The 24,931-nt window shown below is 47.8% G+C and overlaps 1 protein-coding gene across 2 annotated transcripts in view; it reads right to left on the reverse strand.

Annotated features, from left to right (window-relative positions):
• The window catches only part of COL22A1 (collagen type XXII alpha 1 chain), a 167,115-nt gene extending 147,319 nt beyond the window's left edge, over positions 1-19,796 (reverse strand). The window contains exons 1-3 of one of the 2 annotated variants that reach the window (XM_078593716.1): positions 19,602-19,796; positions 8,436-8,575; positions 5,798-6,364 (exon numbers count right to left, since the gene is read on the reverse strand). In XM_078593716.1, coding sequence (XP_078449842.1) covers positions 5,798-6,364; positions 8,436-8,535 — 667 coding nt within the window. In that variant the 5' untranslated portion in view covers positions 8,536-8,575; positions 19,602-19,796. Of the gene's footprint in view, positions 1-5,797; positions 6,847-8,435; positions 8,576-19,601 lie in introns of those variants that run through there. The other variant, XM_078593715.1, reaches the window with a different exon arrangement.
• Between the last annotated feature and the right edge of the window lie 5,135 nt (positions 19,797-24,931).

Genomic DNA, 24,931 nt, shown 5'->3' on the forward strand with positions numbered 1-24,931 from the left:
GTGCTCCCATAGCTTCCAAGACATTGTGCCAGCGTGGAAGAGTAGGCTAAGATACCCGCCAGAGGGGTGAGTATTTTCGCTCGAGCGGAGGCTCCTCCGATTAGCACGGCGTGAAAGAAGTTAAACGTACGTACGTACTTCAGTGCCGGATTATCCTAGTAGCAAAAGTAGCTACATATGCTACGGGCCCCCGAACTTTCAAGGGCCTAAATGCTTTTAAGCTATCAATTACGGTTCAGTGATTCTGCACTTGCTCAATTACTACAGTACTATACTGCCTTCAACTTTTATGAACGACTGGGTGTTTAAGGTTTAACGATTTGTCGTATCATCTGGCTGTAAGCAAATTCAAAAATCCAATAACTTTACTACGCAAGTAAAAAAATTGCGTTTCAATATTTACGTGTTTTTTTAAAATTATATTTAGGGGCCCTTTATAACATATGCTACAGGCACCGCACTAGCTTCATCCGGGCACTCACATAAATACGAGAAATTTCAGGGCTGCTCCCTCACTTTTGACTTTTTAAGTACTCATGTCAGAGGCTGACCGTCGGGAATCCATCTGTCATTCCGGGGCCGGGTTGCCTCTGTTGGTCACAGTGGCTTCACACCAGCACCACATGCCACCACCGCGTTGCTCTTTCGTACAACTTTTTTTCTTGGTTCAGGGTGGGCGGGCGGGCGGGGGGGGGTGTTCTTTTTTGTGGGGCTAACTTCAGAATTAAATAAATAAAAACTCCAGTCGTTTGTACGTAGGTCATGACCCCTGTAACACCCTTGAGCCCACCAGCCTGCTGCAGAACTGAACACACGTCAAGGCACCCGGGATAATCTCCACTGACAGGCCAGAGAGAGAGAGAGAGTGAGAGGCTTGCTGTCCTCCTCACAGCAGCAGTGGCAGTGGCAGACACTTTCACGCGAGAAATCTGACCACAGATTGCATCGCCCGGCAATGTTTTGGCTGCTTTCGTCGAGCTTTAACAAATATTTCCTTGGCTCGTCGCCACCACCACCGCCGTAACCCCCATCCTCCCCGATCGCAGCAGCCTCGTGAAAATTTTAAGAAGGGAAACTCCAAAGTGCCACAGACAATTTCGTTTCGCTGAAAATGCTCCCCCTCCATCCACCCTTGCTGCAGGAGAGGGTTCCTTTTGTTTTAAAGTAAAAAAGAAAATCGTGCCACTACGTTAGGGTACGCGTCCCAGCTTGGCCCAGTTTTACTCCCTCACGACGGACGGACGTGTAACAAATAACGCAATTGCAATAACGGGTGACATTAAGCCGAGACAAGAAACACAGAGGTCACTCGCAAAATGTAAAGCCTCGCTGGAGGCTACGTCTGCTGCCACATTTTACTGCCTCAACCCCAGAGCCTGTGTTGTTGTTTTTTTCAGTGAATTCACATGATGGAATTGAATACCATCACCCAGGCCACCTTTATGACCCTCTTTTAACCCTCTGGCGAGGGAGGGGGGGAATAATAGGCGTAACCCCATAATGCTCAAAGACTGGAGCTCTGCAAATTCCAGTTTGACCTCTACGTATTGATTATATCTGCTATACATACCACACAGGAGCCCAGAGATAATGTAAAAAATGAAAATAGCAGCCTTGGCAACGTCCCACTGAGATAAATTAGGATAAGTCAAGTGCAGACAAACTGTGTTGAACACCGCCATCGCGATAGAGAGCTTCCAGGACCACCAATAATTACCCGAACGAAAAAACCCCACTGACTTTGTATTTTAGAGTGGCAGACTAAATGCAGCACATACATACCTCGTGTCACTTGCGGCATCAAACCATGAAAAGTGGAAACGCACGTTACAGTTCATATCCATATATTTGATCAATTATTAAACGTTTCGTTAAATTTTTGTATAATTTACAGCCCATCGTAAATCCACATTGGGCGAGGGCTTCGCCATGCCGTGTGTTTGGTCGTGTGAGCTGTTTGACCATACTTCACCACGCTGGTCAGCGCGGATTAGTGAAGGAGGAGGCCATGCCATGACACGTGTAGATATCTCTCACCACTCAATGATAGCTGTGCTCAGAAGACGAACCCGAGTCTGGTTTTGTAGCACGGTGTGCTCACCACTACGCCACTTTTCTACCTCTTACACATTCCTGCGGAGGGAGCTGGTAGGAACGTTGGGTTGCTCGGTCAATGGCCAGGGTCAACGGCGGCGTGGTGTATTCCGCAAATATGCCCGACTGTGAGGGCGGGCACAAGCCGGCGTGAGTAGGTTAAACGTTGAGTTTTATAAGGGCACCACGGGGTGACCAGCCCCTCCCCACCCAGCCCCACCGCTCCCACCCCCCACCCAGCCCCACCCTCCCCACCCAGCCCCTCCCCACCCTCCCCACCCAGCCCCTCCCCACCCTCCCCTCCCCACCCAGCCCCACCCTCCCCACCCAGCCCCTCCCCACCCTCTCCTACCCACTCAGCCCCTCCCTCCCCACCCAGCCCCTCCCTGCACGATGGACGGACACAAAAATCCCCTGTGGGCTGGTGTAACCAGGAGGTTCCAAATAGTAAAACGCTTTATGTATAATAATCTTTTTTGATCAAATGTGAAGAGCGAGCACACGTGGAAGTGGAGATCGGGACAGGATTGAGTGAACAAAGAGAAGCAGGAAGGCGAAAACCACATTTCTGCAGTGTGAACATTTCTCGGAAGAATTATCTTTTGTTCTCTTAAATAAATATTGACTTTCTATAAAATTCCAGGAAGTTTCATCACCGAGAAACAATTACGTGTCTTCAATGTCAACTTTTATGAGAAATGGATTCACTCTCCCCACTCTTTTTATTTTTACATATGCGACTGGACGTCTGTAAAAATAAAATATCTTTTTGGTTCTTTCGGTAAAGTCACGTAGAAGAGAAATAATAAAAATAAAACATAATAAAATACAATTCTCACGACGTTTCGGCCACAACGCAAGCAGCCGTCCTCAGGTGAAGAACAGGTCTGTTGGAAAGACAGCGTCTGAAGAACGCTGTCTTTCGACACCTGAGGACGGCTGCTTGCGTTGTGGCCGAAACGTCGTTAGAATTGTATTTTATTATGTTTTATTTTTATTATTTTATTATTTCCCTTCTACGTGACTTTACCGAAAGAACCAAGAAGATGAATCCCTGCAGTCACGAAAGCTTTAAATCGAAAAATAAAGGAGTTTCGTCGCTTGTCGGATTCCTCCAGTATAAATACTGTTTTCTGATTTTGGACTGCCTTCGTCTGAGATGAGACGCGATGGTGGGCAGGGCCCACGATAGGTGTGGTGGGGGGGCTCTGGGACAAACCGCCGTTGGGTTTTTTCCACATCATAGTGGCTCTGCTCCCGGAATATTGGTAATCTTGGCTCAGCCACACATACAATATGTTCAAAAGCGCTTTTCATTCGGTCAAATGTTGGCACACTTCCAGGGCAAATTGTAAGGAGCTAAGCGTAGTACTTTAGGATACAATGGATTGTGCTTTAAAGTGAAAATGTAAAAAAAAATCAAAATTGCACCATTTTTTCTACTTATTCCTTTTTTTATGAACTTGGCACCCATGGGCAAGGGGAGTTGAGTGTGTGTCGGTGAAAAGGGGGGTAAGATTTCACACAAGCGAGGGTAGGTGCACGGTTAGGAAAAACGAAAGAGCAATTTCACACGGAATTACACAATCTCCCCGAACCAATTGCATAGCTGCACACTGCATAGAAAATAAAAAAAAATTCAAACAAGAAAACTGTGTTTGCAATCTTCAAGATTTAACCCAATTGAGCGAAAACGCCACGTTTCGAGTCAGTTGAGTTGAACGGCCGGCATTGTCTGAGCAATTTGCCTTTTTTTGTGTTTGTTCTTGTTGCGTTAACGGCTGCCAGGAGATGATTTGTGTGTCCTGCACCAAGCATTGTTCCCAAGCCGTAAATTGCGATCTATAATTAGGCGACAGATGTCACATCAAAACTACCGCTCGCTGGAGTAGTCTTCTCATAATCAGGTGCCCGATTGGGTTTGTTTGTACGAAGCACCGATTGGTAAAAAAATTAAAATAAATTCCTTTATTATATGATAACTTTTTGTAAGCTTCCATAAAAACAATCTTTCGGCTGTAAACTTGTTTTGTTATCGAACATCCACTAAGTGACTCTAATTGCCCACGCGAACACAAGATCACCCCGTAAACATGCACGCATCTGTGATGAGTTTGTACCCTTACGTAAAACAGTCAGATATGGGCGTCTGCATCAGTGAAAACAACAAAAACATCAGGTGATAGACGCTTGTGTTGCGCCCGAAACGTCGTGATTTATTTTATTTTATACTTACGTGACTTTATCGAAAGAACCAAAGAGTATGGATTCCTGCGGTCACGAATGCTTCAAATCAAGATTGAAAAACAACTTGCTTAGTTTGACTTGAAATTCAACATAAACTCTGGCTGCATGCGCTAAAGTGAACCTAACGATGCAATACACCCAACTCATCTCGAGTTATTTCGTGACAACGGCAATCTAATCGCCTCCTGGTGACCACAAAATGCAATTAATTCAACGAGAAGCTCTCGACAAACACGCGGATGGCGTTGCGTCTCCCGCCGCAAAAGTTGAGAACGCGGTGGCCAGAACCAGACCGCGCCCTCACTCACTTTCACAGCGGTACAGAGACTGACGGATGTGGTGTGTGTGTGTGGAGGAGGGGGGGGTCACCAATCTCAAACCATTGACCACAAAATCGCAGCATCAACAATAACAACAACAACGAACACCCCCTCCACTGCCCACTGCAATGATTTGCCGGCAGCATCGTTTGAAACATTCATCAGGCTACTCCTGCAAAAATAAAAAATAAACACCTAACTTTGCTCCACTCTACCAATCGTCGACACGGACACTGAACACCCAGTGCACGCGCTGCCACTGATGAACACTGAACACTCAGACGTTGCCGCTGATGAACACTGAACACTTAAAGACGCGTTGCCGCTGATGAACACTGAATACTTAAAGACGCGTTGCCGCTGATGAACACTGAACACTCATAGACACGTTGCTGATGATGAACACTGAACACTTAAAGACATGTTGCCGCTGATGAAAACTTAAAGATACGTTGCCGCTGATGAACACTGAACACTCATAGACACGTTGCCGCTGATGAACACTGAACACTTAGACACGTTGCCGCTGATGAACACTGAACATTTATAGACACGTTGCAGCTGATGAACACTGAACACTTAAAGACGCGTTGCCGCTGATGAACACTGAACACTTAAAGACGCGTTGCCGCTGATGAACACTGAACACTCAAAGACACGATGCCGCTGATGATGAACACTGAACACTTAAAGACGCGTTGCCGCTGATGAACACTGAACACTCATAGACACGTTGCTGATGATGAACATTGAACACTTAAAGACATGTTGCCGCTGATGAACACTGAACACTTAAAGACGCGTTGCCGCTGATGAACACTGAACACTTAAAGACGCGTTGCGCTGATGAACATTGAACACTTAAAGACGCGTTGCTGCTGCTGATGAACACTAAAGATACGTCTCCGCTGATGAACATGAACAGTCAGTACACGCGTTGCCGCCGATGAACACTGAACGCTCAGAAGACACGTCGCCCCTGCTGAGCGTGAACACTCACTCGGCGCACACGTTTCCAGCTGACCAGCCCCGCACCTTTCGAAACCATGGGCAGGTGGAGGGGAGAGAGAGGGAGGTTCGACGGGAGGTGAACACGAGAGAGAGGTGGTGCGGGGGAGGGGGGGGAGAGCGCTCACTTTCGCAAATCCTCCGGCGCAGGATGTCTCGAAGTTTGTCGATGGCATCGAAGTCGGACACGTGGAAGACGTGCGCGTCAAGCGGCTCGGACGCCATCTCCTCGAGCTCCTCGCGCATCGCCTCGCCCACGCCGATGGCGAAGACGCGCACCCCGGCGGCGCGCGCCTCCTTGGCCGGCTCGAGCACCCAGTCCTGGCTGCGTCCGTCCGTCAGCAGCACGAGCACCTTGTTCACGGACGAGTCGTGAGGCCGCGCGCCCGCCTCCTCCGAGAAGCTGTGCTTGGTGATGTAGCTGATGGCGTCGCCCGTGCGCGTGTTGCCGCCGGTGTACTTGATGTTGTGCGCCGCGCGCTTCACGTCCTCCTTTGCGAAGTGGGAGCCCAGTTCGAACTCGGTGTGCGCGCTGTCACTGTAGCGCACCACCCCGATGCGCGTCCTCTCGCGGCCCGTGTCGAACGAGCCCACGAGGTTGGACACCCACTCGCGCACCTTCTGGAAGTTGCCCTTGCCCACGCTCGACGAGCCGTCGAGCAGGAACACGAGGTCGTAGTGCACGTTCCGACAACCTGCGGACATCGCGAAGAGCGGCGGGGACGCGTCGGGGTCGAGACGCTGGGGAACGGCGCGCCGAGGAGACAGGGAGATTGCCAGCAGCAGCGGCGGTAGGAGGAGGTGGAGGAGAGTTCGGTGCGCGCAGCCCCGTGGACACATCCCCGGGGTGCAGCGTGCAAAGGCGACGTGCGACGAATATCCCAAAGCCACTAAAATCCCTCCTGCCACATACACGCATTTAAATGGGGACCTCCCTTTGCGCCTTCCCCTGGTCATCCACGCAACACCCCCCACAAAGCCAATAAGTTCCGCATTTTTAACAGGGGGGAAAAAAATAGATCCTCTCTCTCTTTTTTCCAGTTGTTGCCGGTGAGAAGCGCGGGCTTGCTGCGCCAAGTTGCACGCACGCATGAGAAAGAATGACGAAAAGAAAGAAAGAATGAAACCCCTCGAGACTCGCGACGAGTCAACTTACGCGCGTCAATGCGCGCTGCCTGCCGGCACCGCCGCCGCGTGTCACGCGCCCAAGTTTGTCCCCGTTGCAGTTTGCTCAACGACTCCCTCGCTGAGCTCTGAGCAAAGGTCTGCGCCGACCAAGAGGACGCAGGGTTCAAGTAATCAACTGTTGTGTGTTGTCGTCGCTGGGTGGAGGAGGGGAGCGATCGGTGTGGCGGCGAGCGCGCTGCTCCTGCGATGCGCTACGGACCCGGCGTCCCGAGTCCGAGTCCCGCTCACGGCCACCTGAAACGGTCCTGGGCCCTGTCCCCTAGGTCGACTCAGCCTCAAATGAGTACCTGGTGTAGCGGTGTGTAAACATTGACAAAGGCGGCCGGGCGTGGTGCTGGCCGCCAAACCCCTCGTGTGTCTTCCGGGCACTTGATAAGTGCTCGCTAACAGCACTTGCCCCGACAGTCGGTTAAGGCTATATGGGGTATATTTGTCTTTGTTGCGTGTGTTATTTACATCGAAGGATTGCGGGAGATGGCGATGGCTTGGGATATGGAGAGCATCCAGTGGCAGGGATTTGCCTAGTCACGTCTGCATCCTGCTGCGATTCGATCAATTATGGCGATTTCATTTGACTGTAACGATTCGATTCCAGAGTCGATTGTCGCATTTAAAAGCCCTCGTTTTGTATTTTCCTCTCGTTTTGTGAGTCTCTCCCTTTTTTTTATTTCAACGAGGGGTTCCCTCCCCCCCCTCCTCATTAGCCCCAACGTGCCACTGGTAGCTTATCGTTCGCACAACTCGTAAGATGAATCGGGATCTCGCACGCTCAATTCCACACGCGCCGCTGTGAGCGTTTAAAATGATCAACATCAATTGATGGCACCGTGACCCGACTATTTAATGATCGCGACTCGCTGTGAGCCCACCCGCTTGCAGACCGAGGCGTTGGATGGAACGGCTTTGGGCTCACGGTTACGTAACAAAACCATTTAACCCGAAGTGTTGCAAAGTTGTCTTTGTGCTGTGAGTCAGAGTAATTCACAATTATACAGTGCCAGTTATTAATTAGGGTTGCAGAATGCTGCACTGTTAGATGCCCAATAGAGACAAGTTAGAAATGCGATGCCAATTATAGTACAGTATTATTATTTTACCCAGGAAAGGCTGAGTCTCAAGATTCTTTAAAAAAATAAGGGTCCTGTTACATTTGGATATTTGGCCAATTCCATGAATGAATGTTTATCATGATATTTTGTGCTGCATTACAAGTTTTAAATGTAGTGTTGGGTTATTGTTTGTTTGCCGTATGATCAATCAATGCAGTCATTTGGAAACAGGTGAGTCACTTGAAAGATATCCAGGACAGCCCTTTGCCAATCCACCGCTGGATGAGGGCCTCCCCACGCACACGTGGGAGCATTGACTTGCAACACTGGATTTTGCTGTACCGCCTCTCTGTAAGATAAACACTCCATTCATAAAATCTCAGTGTGCTTACCGGAGCCTAATGCTTAATTTGTCATTGAATATGTTTCTGAAAAGGTACGGAGACCCATTGCGTCGAGACCCAAACACGTGGGGCCCTCCTCCTCCTCTCTTAACGTCTTTCAAACCCCGGGATACGTTCAGATTTACCGGCTCTCTCCGCCACCGACTCTCTTCCGCCGAGCGCCAGCAGAAGTCCGGCGAACCAGAGCCAACGAGTCATCCGACTGCTGCTCTCACCGGCAGCCATGGTGGAGTGGAGTCCAACACCGCCGACCCTCGGAAGGTCTCTGTGTGCGTGCGTGTGTTGGCACAGGTGGTGCATCAGCCAGTCATCTCAGTCAGTCGACCCGTGGGCACCTGCTGGGTCTTGCCCCGTGACCTCCTGCCAGCGGGCGTTCGACACTTCACGTGGCCTCAAGGTGCACATAGCCTGGCACAAGCGTCGTGGTGACGTCACCGCCACTTCGTAGGCGAATGGCGGTTGTTGTTGTTGTGTGACAAGAGAGGTTCGTGGGATCAAGTTCCGTGGACGTGCAAACAAAGCCCACTTAACCCATTTGCTACCACCACCGAGAATATTGTCCCCACATATGCGTGGCGAGAAAAGCGGTATTGGGTATCACTCATGACAAATATTACTTTGGAGTAGATCGCGTCGTTAAAAATGTGCCGTTAATCCACCGACCAGCCGACGCAGCCAGTTAGTAAGGTTTGTCACGTAAACAGAACGTGCCAATTAGTTACTACTTCAGCACACCGGTGTGTTTGACAGTAAATCCACAACATTTACAATTTGATCTTGATTTGACGCTTTCGTGACTGCAGCAATCCATACTCTTTGGTTCTTTCGGTAAAGTCACGTAGGTATAAAATAAAACAAATTAAATCACGACGTTTCGATCGCAACACAATCAATCCTCATCAGGTGGAACAACCACAGCAAGAAAATGCTGTAGTGGACGGGAGAGCTATAGGTACCGGCCGGTTTACTAGGACACTTTTTTAAATCCTTTATATTAAGTTCACTTGCTTGCTTGCTTGCGCGCTTACGACCTTGCAAATCTTTCGGTCGTTTTTTAACCCACTTCCCGTGATCCAATCGAGCTGACATTTTGCACACAGACTCGTTGTGCGTGACAATTTATTTTCGGAAAATGTTTTTTTCCAAAATTTTCCACTTTTTAGGAATTTTTTTTTCATATTTAATAAAAAATGCCAATGTGATAAAAATGAAACTCTTACTCAAGAAAAACAGAAATGAATAATAAAATTAAACCGATGCCACGCATATAAAGGATTTATAGTGAAAAACTTTGTTTTTACGGGTTAATTTTTTATCTGTTGTCCCCCCCCCCGTGTCCCACACTCAGCTTCCGACTTCTAGCCCCGCCCACTTCCCCCCTCCCCCCCAGCCTCACGTCCTCTTCCTATAGCGCTCACGCGACTACCCCTACCCCCAACCCTCCCCCTCTCTCTCTCCCCCCTTGCTCCTCCCCCCTCTCTTACCTATAAAACCTCTTTCCACGGCAGCTCTCCCGTCCACTTCAGCATTTTCTTGCTGTGGTTGTCCCACCTGATGAAGATCGCTTGTGTTGCGATCGAAACGTCGTGATTTGTTTTATTTTATTGTACTTCTACCCACGTGACTTTACCGAAAAACCCAAAGAGTATTTGTAATTTGAGGATGACTTTTCGCTGGTGATTGCAATAGCTGGGTATCACTGCCCCTAAAGGATACTCATAATCACGGGGTAACCCCGACTCCAACCCGAAACCAAAGCCCCTGAACCTTAACCCCTATCCCACGAAGCCTACAATCGAACCCATAAGACGACAGCCAACACTGTAGCACCTACACTTCAACCCTAACCTATAACTAACTACGAGCCCTAACTTTGTACCTACCTCTCATAACCCTATCCATGAACCTGCACGATAACCCCTAACCCCAGAGGCGTAGCTAGGGGGGGGCAGGGGGGTACATATGTCCCCGGGCGCCAAGGTAAAGGGGCGCCAAAATGAGGCTTACAACGTTACATGATAACTTATTGCGGCGGGCGCGGCAGCCTGAAACTACTGCACAAATCTACACCTCAACCTAAAAGTTTATGTATCCCGCCACACACAGCCTACATGTCATGTAATTACATTTTGGTACGCGCGCCTATTAAGAACTTACATGGAAGAACGTCCCAAACAACAGACAGGCGCAGTCTTTCAGCCTTAGTCACTGGCCTGTTTCTTGGTGGCGGAAACTACGACGGCCTGAAACACGCTGGAGTGCACGATCAGAAGCTGTTAAAGCTATCTATGAAGGACTGGATGAACTAGTAGGGCTACTAGACAAATTTTCGGAGGACGTAACTATGACGCCTGAAACCAGAAGTGATGCAGAACAGTTACAGGCATGCGAATTAAATTTAAACTTCATAGTTTTATTACATTTTCTGGAATGTCATTCTTGGAAAAATTGATTGTGTTCAGAAGCGCTTACAGGATCCTACTATGAATTTCAAGGAAGCAGCAACTGATCTTGAATCTTTGGAGCATGAATTTGTCAAGCTTCGTGATGATTTGAGCCAGGTTGCTGTAGAAAACGCCAAAACAAGATGCACAGCCTGGGGGATCGATGTGGACAGAAGAATTAGGCGACGTCGGAAGATGCCAGGAGAACTGGCAAGAGATGCAGGACTTTCAGCAGAAGAAGAAATTGTGTGCGTTATGAAGAGCGTATTTTATCGACTTCAACAGGAGATGTCAACACGGTTTTTACGACTAAAAGACCTGAACACAAAATTTGGATTTCTGCTGGACGTCAAAACTCTTCTATCCGACACAGATGTCGATGCAATTCGTCGAAATTGCACATATTTTGGAAATTTCTATGGCACCGACATCAATGGCCACGAACTTTTCACAGAAATTGGAGATTGCAAAATGCTGCTCAGTAACCGGAATGAAGTTCTACCAGAAACTCCTATGGATATTCTTGGTTTTATTGTGTTTTATGGAGACGACATATTTACGAATTTGCGAATTTCACGCAAATTGTATTGACAATAGCAGTTTCAATTGCAAGCTGTGAGCGGTCGTTCAGCAAATTGAAACTTATGTTGTCGTATTTGCGTGCTTCAATGGGACAAGATCGTCTCAGCGATCTTGCTCTTCTTAGCGTTGAAAGAGAAACATGGGAAAAAACAGATTTTGATTACGTGATTGACCAGTTTGCGACAGTGAAATCAAAAAAAATGTATTTTTTGTAGACTATGTCAACCAGTCTACGACAGTGACTGAGTGAGCCATGTAATATAATTTCTATAAATTTGCTTCTTTAAATACAATGTTTCATTAAAATTTAAATTGTTATTCCTTATTCGATGTAATAGGAAAATGTGATTAAACGGTGGGGGGCGCCAATTTTATAGTTCGTCCCCGGGCGCAAAATATCTTAGCTACGCCTCTGAGCCTAACCCTAAACCATGAACCCCAAAGAGTAACCTCATCACTAACCCATAACCATGAACCCTAGCCCATAGCCCTTAATACATTATGCAAACTAAATAAGAAGTTGTCCCTGACTCATCAACTAAAACACAACGTGGCGCGGTCTGCGATGAGACGCAACATTTACCTTGGGGACAATGGTTCCCTTTCATTCGCCATAACTTACAGTGCAACGTGCATTCGTGTCGATGTGTGCTTATGTGGGGGGTCCTCTAGGTCGACTCAGCCTTCAATGAGTACCTGGTGCAGTGTGTAAACATCCACTCTGGAGACAAAGGCGTGGTGCTGGCCACTGCACCCCCCTCCCCAGTGCGCCGTGCCGGCCTTCACATGTGCTCTCGAACAGCACTTGCCCCAGCATAGGGACACATTTGTGTTGTGTGTGCGTGTGTGCAGTGTGCGCCACTGGGAATTGTGCGCGCATCTTTCTCTCCACGTGACTTCTGCGCGGGGAACACAAGCACGCTCGCTTTGCGGCCTATAGTTTGCTGTTGCGAGGAAAATAAACGACATGCTTTCGTGTTGCTGTTGTTGTTGTTATTGTCGGCGTGAAGAGAATTTCCCACGTGCGTATCTCTCTGTTGTGGCATTTTAAAGATGGAACAAACCGTGTGCGAAAGCAGACGCTCGTCCATTAATACAAATGTGACATCATATTTGTGGTTAGCGCAATGCGCTATTGGAATGCATCCCCCCTCTTCGATTCCCAGCCACGACTGACATCAATGGCAAGTGCTATCTGAACGGGTTGTAACACACACTGCCCCCCACCATACCCCCTACCCCACCCCTCACAAATCGGAATGAACGCATAAAATGTTACACAATCAAAACAGATAGATAAGTACGTAAGAATAGGAGTGGTGGTGCAGTGGTTGGCGCATTGTGCTGTCAACCCAGTGACGTGCATTAAATTCCAACTGGTACCCTCCCCCCTCGCCGCAACCCTCACCCACCCCGCCCTTAACCAACCCGTAATGACCAGCGTGGTGAAGTATGGTCAAACGACCGCAATCATTGACGCGGCGTGGGGAATCCCATACAGCAGTGAATAGGCAGGGTTGTGCGTTCACGTTATTGGACTCCTTTTTTTACTCGAGGGTGGGAGGTGACGGATCGTTTGCGATGGGGTGCTTGCGCGTGCCTTGTTGGACGTGCACGGTGTGTGTGCGTGTGTGCACGTGCCAAAGATTGTCACCGTTCGTGGATGCAACAGCAAACGCGCGCCACGCCCTGCATGCGTTGTGACGCAGCACTGCAGGAGAGACGTTACTCTGATGGCCACGCGCAGGTCAAGATTCAGTCAAAAGCAGGGGCTAGGTATATCACCTTTTCCTTCCTAAGCCCCAATTTAACCCACAAATACCTTTGGCGCGCCAAGCATTAACACACACCCCGGAGTTATCCGATAATAATTGTCTCGCAGTGGCAACAGTGAGTGAGCAGGGCAATTATGTGCGTCCTGTATGTTGACCTTCGTTCGCACCGTACGTAGCCAACATTGCTAATTCGGAGGTGTGGGGCATATCATGAACACACGCAGTTTCCACGTGGAAAATATTCTCCCCTCTCAGCATCCGATTAGTGCCGCTCGAATGCTTGCATGCAATGACTGTTTTTAAAACGAAAAATAATTATACATATATAATTTGCGAGGCTTTAGGAAGTGCTCAGGTCGGGAGGGCCTCGTGTGACCGCGGGCCGCAAAGGCAATTAAGTCGCGGGAACGGTCAGGGTTCCAACCTCCCCCCCCCCCCGCGTTAAACAAACCGGCCGACGGCTGCTCGAAGCGACGCGATGCTTTAAAGCAGAGCGAGTGACCGTGCCCCATTGCGAGACATTAATCAAATCTATCGACACGCTCATTTAAACAACAAAAAATTCGCGTTCTAAAAGAGAGAGAGAGAGAAAAATCCCTTTAATTGCTGGCATTGCCACTCCTGAAAAGAGGGTTTCGTCCCCCGAGGTCAACGCGTGAACTTTGCCTTGTCGGGTGAGCCCGGCAGAAAGAGAAAAACACCAAACTCATCCTTGCCAGCGACGTCCGAGTGATGTATATTGCATCTTAACGCTCATGCCATAATGTGCAGCCGATGATGCATCACTTCTGTGCCTACGAAGCGTCGCTTGATAACAAAATCGATACAAATGCCCGCCATTCTTTTCGTTTTTGTCGAATCCCCGTGCAGATTGAAGCAACGCAATCGCCGTAGACTCTAAATATCGAGAGTATAACGATGCGTGTGTGTCAGTCTGTAAGTCCCCCCCCCCCCCCCCCCCTGAGCTGATATATATGTGTCAATTCTCTAATCATCAAATACAGAATGTACGGACCTTTTTTCAATCCACTGCTGAATGAAGGCCTTCCCATCTAGTGCCAGTCGTGTTAGTTGTTTGACCATGCGTCACAGTGCTGCTCGGTTGCGGTCCGGTGAAGTGGATAGACACCCAGGACGGCTTTAGACGCCGCTCGCCACTCGATGTTAGCTAGCCGCAAGGCAGGAATCGAACGGAGGCGAAACTATGCCGCTGCTAAGCCCCCGATTAGCACTTTGCTGGTTAACATTTAAAAAAAGGCGGAATTCATCTGTCGAATCACCCCAGGTGCGACGCAAGTTGCACGCTGGCCAGCGCGAGCAATTCCACTTTGGGATGAGAGGCATTTCGCCAGCAGTAGGGTGACGAAAGACACTTAAACAACGAACACCCACAAACAGTGGCACGGAAATGCGTTGAAAAAAAAACCTCATAAACAAGTGGCGACCCAAAAACAAATAAACAAACAAGCAAAAAAACCTGGCCACTTAAGAGGGGGAAACGCATTTCGGTCATACCGCGTGGCCAAACTTTCACAGAAACCCTCGACCGTCTGAGTGTTACCAAAACAATCTCTTCTTAAGCGTTTCTTGCCGTGGCCGTAGCCGAGGGTTCACCATGCATGGCCCTGGTTGTTAGCAAAAAAATAGAAACAGTCAACATCGCCAACAGTATGAATGCGAGATAGGCGCGCACAGCAGTTGCGTTGAGCTCCAACGGGCACCCAAAGCAGACTCATTTGGCCGCGATTCGCACTGCGGTTGTACAAAGAAATCGTATTAATTCTTGGCCGACAGGGCAGCTGCGTGCCTCCCACACCCAAGGCCAGTTCACCTGTGGTGAAGCCATGTCCAATATCGCTTTCCCAATGTGAGTGGCTGTTGCGCTTAAGGCTGAATGAACAATTGTGTTTTCTGGGGCACAGAGGTCATGATTGCCTATATTCAATCCAAACATATATATATACAGGATGTGGTGGGTTAGGGTAAGAAAGGGGAGCGGTTGCACAATAGTCAGCGCGCTCAGAAATATGAATCGGGTGAACTGAGTTCAATTCAATTGACAAACAAAATGGAATAGACGCTGAATAGCGCACACAGAAGCGTGGGTAAGTGTACGCTTTGAATTACAGAAAGGGAAAGATGAACACATGAATTAGTGAACATGTGCCGGTGAAAGCCATCAGTTGTGACTTATAATAAAACGCAAATGGGCTTGTGCAGGACACGAGCCAAAGGTTGATGCTGGCCTGTGGTCGAGTGGGAGTTTAAGGGGGGTTGTGTAGGGGACACACACACACCCCCCTTAGGGCATTCACCGTAGAGATGGAGCCAATGAAATCCGGTGCTAGGCTGTTTGTTGCATGGCAGAACCGTCAGTGATTAAGACATTCTACGAAGGGGGGGGGGGGCTTCATCCAGCAGCAGTGGATTGATCATGGCTGACGATGAATTGTCTCGTATTGGCTGACTCATGTACGTCGTGCCTCGTTTGTTCCGTCTCTTATGCTCTGTCCGTCTCGTTCGTGCTTGGCTCATTAGCTCGGTTTCATTTCGACTGTGAATCTCGTGCATTCTGCCCAGTTCTTTATGCCTCTTTAGTAATACCCTATTTCGTTTGCGCAGTCTGTATCGCCCGTCTCATTTCTATTGTCCGTATCGTTTGTTACTATCGCCTCAATGTAACAGCACACACAGGTAGGTTCCATACAAATTGCATTCATTATAAGTAATAGATGATTATGCTCGCGATTCGGTGCGTCGTTGGGCAGAAGAATTGATTTGAATGCATGCATTGTGACATCCGTTGCATTGCTATTCCTGACGCTCGGCTGACTGTCATCGTAATGTTAATTCAATGCACAGCACAGTGCTTTGTCGAGCCACTGTTCGGTGAATGAGAAGCACAATTAATAAAGACCACTGTACGTTCGTCAATACTACGGCCTTAAAGAGGGGGGGGGGGAAACATATAAAAGGTAATGTTTTTGGGCAATGGCTATTGTACTACGAAGAAGGGCAATTTCCAGAATCATTCGTTTGTTAGATGAAGGCCTTCACACGCCTCGGAGGCTTATTTGACCATACTTCACCACGTTGGCCAGTGGGTGGGTGGGGTAGTGAATGGCAGGAGTTCCAAGATGGATTCAGATGTCAGTCGCCACTGATGTGTAGCCGTGGCTGGGAATTGAACTTTGTGTTGCCGAGTCCAATACGAGTCCATTATCTTCTTAACATATTACGCTAGACCCGACTGCACGCGTCTCGCGTTGTCCACGCAGCCCCCTTTGGGGAAAGGATAGAGCCTACAGTTGGAATGTGGCTTAATCCCTCTCTATATACATTTTGAAACTTTTAGCGGTGCATGACGAGTGATATTCTCACAATAGCGCCACAAGAGCTGTCTGGGTCGCATAGAGCTCACAACACCAAGCTGACGCTTCTGAGACTTTGGGTTCAAATACCAGGAAGCCATCGCCTGTGAGTTAAGTTCTGAAAGGTTAAGTTGATGTTCTTTGCCCGGTTACCAATGGCTGCCATAATTTTCAAAAGCAGAGTGTGTGGGGGAAGAGCTGCCCTCTTCCGTGTAGCAGCAGAGGTCACTTGAAACAATCTCACACGTAACTCTGTGATATCCACTTCCGTGGGCCGTTCGCCAACACGTAGGGTTGCGCTTCTCTGCAAATAATTCTGAATTGATACTTCGTCTCATGCGTGACGCCCATAGAAGCATTGGAGTTCAAAAAAAAGATATTCCCTCGACCCGCACAACGAGAGAGTGAGCGAGAGAGTGAGCGAGAGGTGGGGGTTTACATAAAGCAAAGTTTTAAAATTTAATAAATAAAAAAAATTACGAAATGATGAACGAAGCAAAGTGCCGAATACACCGAGCCTCTTCTTGTTTCCACTGATCGTAAAAAAAAAAGAGGACTGACCCTCAACGCTGCCATCTCCTGCCCGCCTCGCTGCTCCATGCTCTGACAACACCGGGCAAAGCCTCGAGCGGCCACCCATCGAAGCGCACTAAACCAGGCGTCGAGCCGGCTTAGCTTTCCGAAATCTTACGAGATCGGGCGGATTCGGGGTGAATGTGGCCCTTCAAACAAAATGCGCACCAGATGTCGGAAGCGTTGTGAGGCAGCCAAGAGAGAGAGAGAGTGGCAACCGATCGTGACCTTACCAATGGTGGCTGCGAGCCATGGAGTGCGTTTGTGTTTATATTTCGCTTGCCATTTGCGCGTGCCTTGGGGCTGTCATAATGAACGTTCCGCCGGGTCCTCGATGCGTTCACGGCGCTCTCGTGTCTGCGTATCTAATAATAATAATCCTTTATGCTTCCGTGAAGTGTATATATATCAGCTTTAATCGTTGTCCTGGGACAATGACCCCCACAGGACATCTCTCCACCTAAACTGCCGTTAATGTATGCCTGATTAATGGTCGGCGAATAGTTAATTAATTCAATTGCCTCCCCTCCCCCCCCACCCTTACGAGAGGATGCTCTCAATACGCAGCGCTAATTAGGTACCGCGAAGGAAATACGTGGGGAATAGAGTAAGAAAAAACAACAAAAAAACTGAACTTGGGTGGTGGAAAAACGTGGGCAGCAAGCCATGGTTTAACATATTGAGGGTATAACCACAGATTAATTTCAGCCGCAGTAATCCCGGGCTGAGCTCCAGAAAATATACGGGGAGGGATTGGGGAAGGGGACACGAAACATTCCGCAAGATATGAAGCCCTCTTTATAAAGATTCAACTAACCATGATTTGGCATGATTCGATGACAGGAATTCATTATCTCGTCTTTTTTTGCTGCATAGTTTGTATTGCTTCTGTCTTTTTTTTTATCTCGTTTGTATATTTTCATCGCTAGGTTAGCCTTAACTGTTCATCATATAATTTGTGCACGTAAAACAAAACATCGTTTCCTGCCCGCGTAATTCGATGCATTCATTGATCGTCAGCCTTTAGAATGAATATAAATCAATTAAGTGCTAACGCCCATATTTAGTAACCCGATATAATTCTGTAAAGGTCGATTCACCTCACGACCCATTAGCGATTCTACGAAGTGTAATTCGGAGTCGTTATTCGACTCGATTATTTTGTGTAAGTTCTGAATTTCGCCGCCGCGAGTGTAACGTGAACCTATACCATGCAACGTATACGTTTTCGTAAAACAGGAAAAAAAATGGGATTCTTACGCAAGTGATTCGATGCATATGCAATGTCTGTCTCTTGCGAGCTTCAAAATGTTCAACATAATCATGCACAGCCATCGTCCACCCATAGCTGTATACTACCATTGCCGGCAAAAGATGATAAAGACATGTGCAGTGTTGGTATAGATGCGATTTGGCAAATGGCCCGAACCCATTTCACATTTTCCTGTGTCTCGGGCAAGTAGCGACAAGGGAAGATTTACGTAGTTTTTCCCATCGGTGGAAAGAGACAAGGCTACCCCCAGAGTAGATGCTGGGATTGGAGGACGGATAACGTCACGCATAATTCCAGTTGCAACCACAACCACATTTCTCCCTTCCCTCCCTTCCATCAAGAAACAATAACAAAGTGCTGTCACCGGCCCACGTTATAGAACTCTGCACCCTGCAAGCTGAGTTCGTTTCGCGGCCACGACTGACGTGTCAGCAGGGAGTGCCTTCTGACATCAGTCCCTAGGAACCACCCCCCCCCCCCGTCTTCAGACTGCTCTACCGACCAGCGTGGTGAAGTATAGCGCAACAACTTCGGACGAACCCTTAATCCAGCGATGAATCGACACGTGGCCTTACATTATCGTACCGGTGTGGGCTATAACACGTACACGTGTTCCTGGCAGCGAGATATATAATACTTTACAATTGAAGCAGGTATGTTATAATATTAAAAACACTTAATAACAATAACAACAACAGCATCATCCCTCCAAGTCCCACGTTGCGTTTCCTCGACCGCCACGAACGCAACGAGATCCGCGATTCGGAACGGCCCCGACTTGACAATCGGCCAACGTTCACGATGGCAATCAATTCATTAAAACTTTATTACGCAAAACAAATAACACAAAATTGTGCGATAACTGCGTTACCAGTGCTGCACAACAGCACAGATCACGAACAAGCACAAGCAATATATGCTGCATAAAGTCGGCGACGTTTAAAGCATGGATACGATTTGCAGTACATCCGAATCAAATAAAAAAAAACACTAAACGCAAGCCAAACAGCGTGCAGCGTGCGTTAGACAATCAAAACCTCGTTTAGTTACGATGCAGTGCCAAACAGCGATGTTAGAGCCACGCGTTGCAATCAAAAAGCGTGCAACGTTACCACGCACCGAATCCACACGGCGTTCGCAATTGGAAACCGCGTCGGCATTCGAGTCCGTTCGTGCACAGCGCGATGTTAGTTCACGACGACTGCCACTCTTCACCGTGCGTGAGCATTCTGCACACGTCGAGTGGGGCGGCGGATATAATCGGTGACCTCACCTGCGCTTGCCTCTGGGGCTGCCGCTCCTACAGCTACACGCTAATTGCGCATATTTGTCTCATAGTCCGGTCGCGTTGAGCGCAGTAGCCGCCCCTGTCTGTGTGTGTGTACTCAAGGCATTAGCCCGGCCAAGCAGTGCAGCGCAGGCTCTGGATAGGATGTGGGAACACTTAACTTTAGCCGAGGCTAAAGTTATGCACTGACGTTCAAGACACCCCCCCCACCCCAATCACCCACCACCACCGCTTGCTGCAGACACGCGCTCACAAATCCGTGCTACCGTCTCATGTGTCCGAATTGAGCCACTCCTACGAGCACACAACACCCATCACCCTCCCTCCTCTCCCTCCCTCCTACCACCACCACATCGCTCACTATCCACGGCTACCCCCCCAACTCCTCAACCCGCCTACCCCAACGCTACACCCCCCTGTATCCTGGTATCGGTGTCTCTCAAAAACTGGCCCTTGCTATTCTAAAGCGGCCGTCTGGCCAGGGCTCCCAGGAGCATGGCCTTAAATGAAAGAGAAGAGGTCAGCGCGAGTGACCGACCCAGCTGGGAGACTAATTTGGAAGCGCCACGTTGCGAGCCCCCTAGACTCGAGCCGGGGGGCGTTGAACAGCGGCGGTGGCGGCCGTAGCAGCAGCGGCGGCAGCAATTGCGCTGGACTGGGGGTTGCCGCGCCGCGCCTCGCTCAAGCCAGAGGGGTTTTCGCTTTGAAGTCGTTTCCACGTGGAATTATTTTTTTTTCTTCCCCCCCCCAGCGCAGCCACGAGACGGCTACGGAGAGAATGCGTGGCTGGGGGGGGGTGGGCGGTAACAAATGCACGCTGGTTTTGCGAGCCACGCGGGAAGTTATGCCGATTCATCATCATAATAATAACAATACTATTGATTTACATGACTATGTATAGCTGCTTTGGTCAATCCACCGCTGGATGAGAGCCACGCTACGTTGGTGATGAAATTGTTTGAGCAAACTTAGCACGCTCGTCTGGTGCGGGTGGGTGAAGGCGGGGCGCATAAATGTGGCAGCATAGAAGTACAGACCAACGATGGCTCTTGCTGCGCCGCCGTATACTTCCCGTAACATGATGCATGAGAGATTACCAATAAGCTTGCAGCCTGCTGTCAATCCACTGCTGGTTGAAGGCCTCCGCGTGCGGTGTTAAAAGCCATGGATTTTAATTAATCATACATTCCTACGTTGGTTATTGGCAGATTGATGACGGTTAAGGTCCATATATCACTCGTCAGCGATGTTAGCTGTAGCCGGGCATCTAACTTACGTGGTATGGCTCATAGTACACTATGTCAACCAATGCGCCACTACTCCCTTCATTGCTGTATTCATATCACTATCAGCCGTGATCGAACCGAAGCTGGATCAAGGCCATCCCAAGGAACTGGTCATCTTTCGCGATCCGGCGATGTAATAATGCACCTCGCATCTGCGCGCAAGCTGATTTCATCGCTCCACGTTCCAAACATTGGCTGACACTTTGTCATTATTCTCATGGCTGAGATATATTTTAACATGAAAGGAGTCATGTTCGGCAGACCTCGACATTCAACGCAATGTTGATATTTTTTATTTGTTCTCAGTAAAGATGTTGAATTCGAGTGGCGAAATCAATACAGCGAACAGTGATTGACAATCAAATCCACCATCTGGTAGAAAAGAGGAAATTCACACACTTCAAATCCGTCTGCTGTTCTCCAAATTCCAGAACATAGGTGGCACATATAACGATGTATGTTGAACTTCTTTCGCACGGTACAAAACTAACCGATCTAATCGGATGTGCGCGGGACGGACGACAAACTAAGCACACAAAACAAACCACGATGTTATTGTCATAACTTTGACTCAAAATACCGTTGCCCCGGTGATGCGTTTTAATGAAACATACACATTTTGTAAACATGTCCACGTGATGGTTCAGCCATATTGTTAACAGTTCAAATATTACAAGTGGTGGATTACATGGTGGGGCAGTGGCCTCGTGGGTAGATCACTTCAGTATGAATGCAGCACTCTTCCGTTCGATTTTCTACCACGCCTGACATCAGTGGCAAGTGGTATCTGGTTCGGTCCTGAACACGCCCCCCCCCCCTCATCTCCCACCCCTACACCTCCTTCACCAACCCACACTGACCAACGTGGTCAAACAAGTGTGGGGAGACCATCCATCGTGTTCGAGCCGTCCCTATGGTACGGCGAATAGGGGCGACTGTCCTGGGCCCCATGGTTAGGGGGGGGGGCGACATCACAGTGTCAGATGTAATAATTTGAAGGCCTCGGTTGGCCCATAAGGTGGGATTTGCCTCTGGCTCCGCATCGCACCCCCCATAGACGGCCCTGGCGACCATCATTCCGCAGTGGATTGACAAATATGTTGCAAACTATTTTAATTGTATATATATGACGTATATATTATCGATTAGTGGTAAGCGTGTTGGCTTCTTGGTTTTCCCGGGTGTGCCGGCGGAATTGGCCGATTGGAGCTGCCACTCTCTGCAAGGCATGTACTGAATGCGGCGTTGTTGGGTGCTCGGAGTCAAACTGTTTCAAGGTTCTGCTGCCACCACGTGCCTCCCGTAGGCTGTGATTATCTCGTACACGTGCTCGACTCAATGCGTTTGTTTTTCTTTTGAATACCTTCAAAATGATTTAACGCCACACTTTGAACCCCCCGATGCATCATGTACGCACATCGGTGGTGTGCTATGATATATAAACTGTATACAGTATATAAAACTGGTGATGAAACGTTACGTTAAAGATTTTCTACACATTTTAAAGGTTGCTTTTAACGCCTAAAATCTAAATTTTGATTTAAAGCTTTCGTGACTGCAGGGATTAATATTATTGATTCTTTCGGTAAAGTCACGTAGAAGGGAAAACAATAAAATAATAAAAATATAAAACAATAAACCTGTGGTTTTCACACCTGATGATGATTGCGTGTGTAGCAATCTAAACGTCGTGAGAATTGTATTTTTATTATTTTTATTATTTTATTGTTTCCCTTCTACGCGACTTTACCGAAAGAACCAAGAATATGAATCCTAAAATCGAATTAAGTTAAAACCGTTTTTTTTGTTTTTGATTTTCACAACTCACGTCATGCTTTTCACAATTCATGTCGCCGCCACCACCAAAATGAACACTAATTACTGGAGTTGGCATAACATCCCAAAGAGCTTTGAAATTTGTTGGCACAAATTCTGGGCGCGTTCCCGCTTTGTCTGCACTTTCCTGGGCCTCTGAATAGTTCTCGCTCTAAGAGGGGAAACGAAGACGGGGGCACGTTCCAAATTCTACACGAGAATTCATCATAACATTACGTTGTACTTTGAGTAATTCGGAAAATGTATTTCTTTTTCACAATGGTCCGTTATTTGTTGAAATGGTATTATGCGACGGTTTTCCATATGCATAGCGACAAAGGTGAATCTATAAGAGATATGTTCTATTTCGATTCAAAGCTTTCGTGACTGCAGGGATTCATCTTCTTGGTTCTTTCGGTAAAGTCACGTAGAAGGGAAATAATAAAATAATAAAAATAAAACATAATAAAATAAATAATCTTCTTGGTTCTTTCGGTAAAGTCACGTAGAAGGGATTATTATTTCCCTTCTACGTGACTTTACCGAAAGAACCAAGAAGATATGTTCTAGTTAATGAGCATGATCCTGGCTGCTACTCCTGTGCAATGTTTATCATATTCTGCCACGAGAATGCCAGACGATATCACGTGTTCTAGATTTGAAGCTTTCGTGACTGCACGGATTCATATTCTTAGTTTTTTTCGGTAAAGTGACGTAGGTAAAACATTAAAATTAATAAAAGTAAAATAAAATAAAAATCACGACGTTTCGGAGGCAACACAAGCTTCCGTCTTCAGGTGGAACCGTCACAGCCACGACAGCTGTATCGAGTAAATGAGAGATTGCAAAAGCTTGTGTTGCCTCCGAAACGTCGTGATTTTTATTTTATTTTACTTTTATTAATTTTGATATCACGTGAACAAAGGTGGTGTCACTCCATGACATTAGAAAAGCAGAAAGCTGCCGCAATATGTCGTCTTGTTTTTTTTACCTTTCGAGGGTCTAAAAGAAAATGAAATGTCTGCTATTGAAAGCTGTAATGTGTTTGTAGCTGTACGAGTCATGGCAAAGTTTAATAACTGTTCAAACGGCTGCATTGAGATAACAATGCATTGTCTTCGTTTATGGATCTGGCTGATAAGGCATGACAAGCGAGAAACCTGCACCATTGCTCCCCAGTTTACCACACAGAAAGACAATTGTACGGACAAAAACAAAGGTCCCCAGTATAACCTTAAGATACTTTTGGGGCAAGTGCTGTTAGCGAGCAGCTATGAAGGTTGGCACACCACACCGAGGGTGTGATCTGGCTCGCGCCACGCCCGGCCGCCTTTGTCTCCCCAGTGGCGATCTTTACACACCGGACCAGGTATGCATTGGAGGCTGAGTCGACCTAGGGGAGGTCCAGCACCGGTTGAGCTTATCGTCACTGGTGTTGGTCGTGAGAGGGAATCGAACTCGTGTCGCGCGGGTTCGTAGTGCAGCGAGCTGCGATAACTGCTGCACTACTTGCAACCGATACACACACAAACACACGTGTGCCCGCGAACTGCAATAAGGCACCTTCTATTATGCAGGCTGCTTTCAACGCTTAGTGATGATCAATGAAGTCATTATGAGTGGGGCGCATTATCAACAATGACCTTTCTGTGTCTATTTTCGGTTTCTCCCCGAGGGATCAAACTTTCATCAAGATAAGTTTGCACACGAGCAATTTCAGAAGGAGGTATTTTCATGTACGTGCAGTGAACACCTATGATTTTTTTTATTTTTTTACAATCTGAAATTGAGCAGAATGAAGAAAAGGTTCCCCAACACAGCCCGTGCAGTTCCATTTTATTTACTTATTTGCTCGAAGTTAAACCCGTTAAGTATTTGTATTGTGTAATGTTGTGCAAATAGTTTTTTTATATGTTTAGTTAATCCTGCGGACCAATAGTACTATATTCAGTCATAGACAGGAATTCCTCGGGCTCCCTATAAAAAAATGCGGCCCTCCCACGATTCTGTCTCACGAATGCGGGAAACCCCGCTTAAGCCACGCCCAGCGCAGTTAAGTGATGTCGTCACCAAGCCCCACCCACATCACCTCCCGTCCAGTGGCACATACGTGGGGACAGAGGTGAATAATTTTTAAACAATTTTAGTGTGATTCGATGAAGCGAGATATCCTATCGATAAGCGGCAATAAATTACTTTAATTATTTTTGATAT

Source organism: Lampetra planeri, chromosome 4 (genome assembly GCF_965212315.1).
Source record: "Lampetra planeri chromosome 4, kcLamPlan1.2.h2, whole genome shotgun sequence".
Classification (NCBI taxonomy): domain Eukaryota; kingdom Metazoa; phylum Chordata; class Hyperoartia; order Petromyzontiformes; family Petromyzontidae; genus Lampetra; species Lampetra planeri.